This window comes from Marmota flaviventris, chromosome 18, assembly GCF_047511675.1.
Source record: "Marmota flaviventris isolate mMarFla1 chromosome 18, mMarFla1.hap1, whole genome shotgun sequence".
In the NCBI taxonomy this organism is placed as follows: Eukaryota; Metazoa; Chordata; class Mammalia; order Rodentia; family Sciuridae; genus Marmota; species Marmota flaviventris.
Window position 1 is genome coordinate 9,948,637 of NC_092515.1, and position 6,999 is coordinate 9,955,635.

A 6,999-nucleotide genomic window follows, 5' to 3' on the forward strand; every position below is an offset into this window, starting at 1 on the left:
CACCCTCCCCTCTTCTGCCCCAGTTTTGGTCTCATTCATTTTTCCAAAGAAGGTTTCTCTGAGTGCCCAGCCCTGTGCAGGGCAGTTCTGGGGACACAGCCATGAACAAGATACTACTAGCTCTGTCCTCAGGGGGCACTTGTGGGGGAAGACAAACCCATCCCCAGACAGTGATAGCCTAGAGTGCTCAGGACGGGGATGGAGGAGGCATGTGGAGGGGGGGTGGGGGCTGACCCAGCCTGAAGACCAGGAGGGCTTCCTGGAGGACAGGAGGGGGCTTCCCAGCTGATGTTTGAAGAACAGCAGGAAGGAGTGGGCAGGAGCATTTCACACAGGAGGAGCGCACACGCAAGAACCCAGAATGGACAGGAAGTGGGGAGTGTCTTCTAAAGCTCAGGTATGACCATGGTCCCCCACTTGAAAACCCTCTTTGGCTCCCCAGTGGCCTGCTCAGCACATAGTTCAAAATCTTCAGCTTGACATTCATTCATTTGTTCGTTTGTTCAACATTCACCTCTGTAAGCTGACAGTGGGTGTTACCCAGGCCCTGTGCTGGGGACAAAGCAGTAACTGAGAAACCCCAGCCCAGACCTGGATACATCAGAATTGGGGGTGGGGAGAAGGAATCACAATTACAAGCCCCCAACCCCTGTGGAGAAAGGCGGGCGTGCAGGCAGATGCACGCAGACCAAGATTCTTCACAGGCACCCAGGAGACTTGGACAGACACTGGTTTAAACCCCAGCTGTGATCTTGTATCACATGAGCCAAGTGACATCAGCTACCAAGCCTCAATTTCCTCATCTGGGAAACAGGAATAATTTTCTCCCTCTATAACCTCTCCCCGACTCCCCCACCCTGGCCCCCTTGATGACCCCTGAACACACTAGCCAAGTGCCAACCCCAAGGCACTGCAAGGCTCCTCTCATGCCCTTTAAGATTCTCCTCTGGGGCTGGGGTTATAGCTCAGGGGTTGAGCATTTGAGTACATGTATGAGGCACTTGGTTCAATCTATAGCACCACATATAAATAAATTAAATAAAAATAATTTTAAAAAATTCTCCTCCAATGTCACCTCCTCCAAGAGGCCTCCCCATCCACCCTATCATCCTATTCCTCTTTATTTTTATTCATTGATTTATTGGGTACTGGAGATTGAATTTAGGGGCACTTGACCACTGAGCCTATTTTATATTTTTTTAGAGACAGGGTCTCTATAAAAGGTCTCTCCACAGCCCCATTTTATACTTTTTTTAGATACAGGGTCTCACTGAGTTGCTTAGTGATTCACCATTGCTGAGGCTGACTTTAAACTTACAATCCTCCTACCTCAGCCTCCCAAGCCACTCAGTCAGCCTTCCAAACTGCCCAGATTGCAGGTAAGTGCCACTGTACCCCACCCCCCCCTTTATTTTTCCTCCATAGCTCAGCCTATTTTTCTTCATCTGTCTATATTATTTGCTATTTAACTTAACTCTGAGGGGGCAGGGATTTTTGCCCATATTCATGGGTGCATCTTCAGCACCTCTAAAAATGCTAGACACACATCAGGTATTCAGTAAATATTTGTTGAACGAGCAAATATTTTCCCACCTCTCTGAGCCCCCACAATCTCCATCTCTCCACTTACAGCTCTTCAGTGAATTGTTATGAGAGAATACAATTAAAAATAACAGCCCAGGGGCTGGGGCTCAGTGGCAGAGCACTTGCCTAGCACGTGTGAGGCGCTGGGTTCGATCCTCAGTGCCGCATAAAAATAAATAAATAATATAAAGAGATTGTGTCCATGTACAACTAAAAAATAAAAATTTAAAAAAAAAAAATAGCAGCCAAGTAATCCCAGGAACTCAGGAGGCTGAGGCAGGGGGATGGCAAATTCAAGGCCAGTCTGGGAAATTTAGCGAGACTTTGTAACAAACTTAAAATAATAATAATGACTGGATGTAGCTTAGCGGGCAGTGCCCTTGGGTTCAACCTCCAGTATTTAACAATAAAATAAGTGAGCGCTCACTGTGTACCTGTTCTAGTGTCTTCACCCGTGTTGGGTGTCATCCTCGGGCGGTCTCCTAACAGGGGATCTACAATAATCTCCCTTTTTGTGAAATGGGGGAAACAGACCACTGGGCTGGCATCACTTGCCCACAGCCACACAGTGGAGGCCGCAGAGCCAGGAGGGGACCAGCCCCATGGCTGCAGCGGCCACACACGGTCTCCACCCCGTGTAACACCTTACTCTTGTTTTCTCCCTTCTGCAGCCGCAGGTCTCCGGATTCACTGTGTGAAAGTGTCCCTTCTCTCTACAGCCCTGGGCTAAGACGAAAGGGATGAGGTCTGCCAGTGGCACACACCTGTAATCCCTGAGCTCCGCAGGCTCAGAGGAGGGTCACAAATTCAAAGCCAGCCTCAGCAACTGAGCAAGACCCTGTCTCTAAACAAAACAGAAAAAAGACTGGGGATGTGGCTCACGGTTAAGTACCCCTGGGTTCAATCCCCAGTACAACAATAAAAAAAAGAAAGAGTGAAGGAAATGGATGACTGCATCAATGAGAAAGCTCTTTTCTTGGCCTCAGTTTTTTCCTCTGTAGGATGGGACTATTACAGCACCACAAGTTTGTCACAATGAGACTCCACAGGCCAGCCACAGGGACAAGGACAATAAGGATGATGAACACCTTTGCGGTCTCTGCAAGCCTTGGCTGGTGTTGTCTCTCCCTGCTCCCAGGATTTCTAACCTCAGCCCCTCCCACGCCTCTCTGAACCCCAGGGGCTATTTTCAGCTGGCGTCAGACCCAGGGCAAACTCACACGTAACCAGAAGGCGGGGGCGGCCAGCAGTGGGCCCTCTGGGTTCCCAGAGCTGCGGGCCCAGCAGAAAAAGCGCTGTGGAGAGGCTGGTCCAATTAACTCCCCCAGAAAAACATCGGAGAGGGAGGCAGGGCAGAGGAGCCCCAGAACAGAGTCTGGAAGTAAACAATCCGGGGGGGGGGAACCCACAGGGAGGGCCCCGGAATCTGGGATTCTCCAGTCTGTGCCCTTGTTCAGGGGAGTCGGGGACCTCAAACCCGACCCCACCTTCCATCAGTCTTCCCAGCACAGCTGCAGTAATGGTCACTGGGTCGCAGGGTCCAGGCCCTAGGCACCCAGGTAGCTCAACCCTGAGTTGAAGAGGTCACTGCTATGACCTTAAACAAAGTGCTTGGCATGGGGCACCCATGCCTGTCTGGGTCCCCTTCATTCTTCCACACTGCAGACCATGGTCGCTTCCTTCAAGGACATCCATCAGTGACCAACAGCTCTCCTTTCTCTCGGTAAAAGCTGTGTGGCTCAGATACCACCCACTCCCTGGTGTCCCACCTCAGTCTCTGCCTGTATGAGGCAGGACACTCCAAGCTCTGCTGCTGTCCCTGATCACTTACATTTGGCTCACAGGGGACAGGAGGATGCCTGGGTTTGGAGACAGACAGCCCTGGCTGCACCTTACCACTTACTGACCATATATGACTTGGGACAAGCTCTCTGTGCAATGGGACTTTTAATAGACCCTCCTTCCCAGGGTCTGGGGAAGGGGTGTTCAAAGAGAGCCCTGGGCATGGGACTGGCCCCAAGGAGACCTTCAGCAAGGGAGTCCCTAGGCTTATTGCATTAATTGTGTCTGAGTCACCATCGTTGCATTTCATGAGCACCTGGCCCAGGCCGGGCTCTGTGCTGGGACTTAGTGATCAGCCAGTCCGTGCTCTGGGGCAGGTGCTGACATCATCTTGGAACAACACAAGAGGAAACTGAGGCTGGGCAGAGTTAAATAACCAGCTGTTCAGAGTTGCAGGGAGTAGCCAGGGTTGAACCTGGGGCTGCTTCCTGAGCACTTATTGATGATGCTCTCTGTCCCCTCTCCAAACTATGGGAAATTTGTGCTCAACTCACGGCCAGGGTCCTCTGCCCCTTCTAACATCAATTCCCAGTGTCTCTGGAGGTAAGACATAGGTGTCAATCCCAACTCTGCCTCTTCCCTGCTGTGTGACCTTAAGTACATTCTTTAACCTTGCAGTCTCTTTTTCTCCTTTATAAAATGTAAATAATCGTTGTCACCTCCTTGACCATTCAAAGAGATCATGTGCACTGAGCACTGTAGCATGTGCCCAATAAATATTCCTTGACTAAGTGTCTCCTTCTGGGTCTGGAGGTGTGGCTCAGTGGTAAAGTGCATGCTTAGCATGGGCAAGGCCCTATGAGCCTTGCTAGAGCACACACATTCACAAGCACACATGCTCGTGCGTGTACACACACACACACAGGAAGTATTTGGAAATGTAACTCAGTGGTCTAGTACTTGCCTAGCATGCTCAAGGCCCTGGGTTTCATTCCCAGCATAGCAGGAGGGGAAAAGTGGCTTCCACTTTAGGATTGATAAAAAGGTTTAAGAAGGACTTGCTTTGGAGTTCCACAGGCCCACTCCTGCCAATTGCATGCTGTGTGACCATGGACCAATGAGTTTCCCTTCCAGAGCCTCAGTCAGCATCCATAAAACAAGATCATGACTGTGGCCCTCATGGAAATATTGTGAGGACTAAGTCAGATCATGCAGGTGACTGTGCCGCCCAGTGTCTGGCTCACAGTAAGGGACAGTTATAAAGAATAGCAATGGCTCTGGAGGATTCAGAGGGATCACCCTCCAGCCTTGGAGAAAGGAGGATGGTGAGGGCATTTAAAACCATATATGCTAATTGAGCAGACAGGGAAACTGAGGCCCAGGGAGTGGAAGGGCCTTTGCAGAGGACTCACAGCACCTTGGAGGCAACAGGACCTGGACCTGGAAATGACCTCCTTCTGGACCTCCGTGGGAGACCAGAGTCAAATGGGGGTCATAGGCAGGAGTGGGCCCTTTAAATCTAAACTCCACTTTGCTTAGAAGGGGGCTCTGGGGAGTATAAAAGGGGGTGCAGCTCCTTTGCTCCACAAAACACTGCTGCTCCTGCCCACAGGTCCTCAGGCCCAGCCCCCCTCTAGCCGCCCCCTGCCATGGAGCTGCCACCCTTTGACATGTGGAAGGACTACCTCAACCTGAACCAGGTGGTGCTGACTCTGACCCAGAGCAGGAGCCAGAGGCTGGAGGCAGAGGAGCTGGAGGAGCAGGGACCTGGCCCCCAGCTGGGGCAGGATCAGGGGCTGGGGACTGCCCTCTGCAACTTCTGCAAGCACAACGGGGAGTCCTGCCACGTCTACTCCTCCCATAAGCTGAAGACAGCCGAGGGCGTGGTGCTGGGTCCCATCCTGAGGCACTACGTGTGTCCCCTGTGCGGCGCCACCGGGGGCCAGGCCCACACTCTCAAGTATTGCCCTCTCAACGGCAACCAGCAGTCCCTCTACCGCCGCAGTGGACGCAACTCAGCCGGCCGCAAGGTCAAGCGCTGAGGACCATGAGGTGCCCACCGCCCGCACCCCGCACCCCTCCCGGATCAGCCCCACCCAGTCCCTCCACCCTCCCTCCCACTCCCACAGCCCTGGGATCCCTGGTCCCCCGCACTGCATCCCTGCTGGATCCCCAAATAACGGAGGCTGCTGGCAGCCAGGCCTGGCGCAGGAGCCCTGCGCTGAGCACTCCCGCCCGCCCGCGTGGCTGTCTCTGGGCCACAGGTCTCAGAACTTCAGTCCTTCTGGGGCCTGCTGGTAGCACTAGCCCTGCTCCTTTGACTTCTCAGCCCCAGGCCTGGGGGAACCCCGGATCCCTGGCCCCACAGGACCCCGTGTGCTTCTCCAAACTGGCCTCAGAATTTGGAGTGGGTGACAAGCTGGCCCGACGCTCCCACCGAGAACTTGAGAATGGGGGCTGGCTCCACACCCACCTTCCCTGGTCCTTCAGCACCTGCAGACCCAGGAGGCAGCAGGGACCACGCTGTTCATTCCTCCCTGCCTTCAGCGTCCCAGGTCAGGAGCCAAGGCAGGGGACTGGACCACACTGGAGGGACCCTGTGTCTTCCCAGGCTACCTGGAGTGCGGCCTTCCAGTGAGCGGACGCTCTCAGGCTCCCTCGTTGTTCTCCGTTCTTCAACCCATTTCACTCCGCTGCTGTCCCCAACTCCAGTTCCCCGTGGGACCTTCCCGCAGTGAGATGCATCTCCCTGCCACCTCCTCCCCACCCCCAAATCATGAGAGGTGACTTTTTCATCCTCCAACAGTTAAATTTGCAAAGCTCCCACAGGAAAGAGTCTGCGTGCCTGGATGGGAATGGCAACTGCCTAGATTTTGTTTTATTTTAGTAATATTTTTTTAGTTGTAGATGGACACGATTCCTTTATTTATTTATTTTTATGTGGTGCTGAGGGTGGAACCCAGGGCCTCCCACATGCCAGGCAACTGCAAGGGGAAAAAAAAGAGCCCTGGTCAGATTTTAAGTTAATTGCTTATTTCTTTATTATTATTTATTTATTTATTTTACACAAATGCAGCCCAACAAATTGATTGCTTTTGGGCTCAGAATGGAAGGCCTTGGCATTAAGCTCTGTTGAATAAAGATCCTTTTGACTTGTCCTTGAAGTCCTTGTGCTTCTGCCTTGTCTCCTGGCCCTGCCCTTGGAGATAGGGGAGGGTGCCCAGGAGCTGTATTTGCCCCAAATCCCAGGAAGCAGGAGGTGGGGTGGGAAGGGATGCAGGGCTCCTCTCCAGCCCTGTCCACAGGTGTCCAGTTCCCAAGTTCCTCCACAGCCTCCACCTTGACCTCATATTCCCTTTCCATGCCCTGGCTGTGGATTCCCATCCCACCCTGCAAAACCTGACTTTTGGATAGTTCTGAAGAAGTATTGAAAAATATGGTCCCTCCCAGGAAACACACACACCAGCACAAAATGCTGCATGTAGTAGCACTGGGTTTCTATTCCCTTGTTGCACAATTATTTATTGGGTATCTCTTAGGTGCCACTGTTCTGGGCACTGGGGAAACAGTGGGATCAAAACAGACAAGGTCAGGGTCACCAAGTGGAGCTGACATTCTAGTGGACGGTGCTAA

At 52.5% G+C, this 6,999-nt stretch overlaps 1 protein-coding gene across 1 annotated transcript; it reads left to right on the forward strand.

Annotated features, from left to right (window-relative positions):
* Nucleotides 1-5,015: 5,015 nt before the first annotated feature.
* On the forward strand, nucleotides 5,016-5,408 carry LOC114100929 (nanos homolog 2-like). Its single transcript, XM_027945774.2, has one exon. It carries the CDS (start codon nucleotides 5,016-5,018, stop codon nucleotides 5,406-5,408), a length of 393 nt encoding a protein of 130 aa, XP_027801575.1.
* Nucleotides 5,409-6,999: the final 1,591 nt, after the last annotated feature.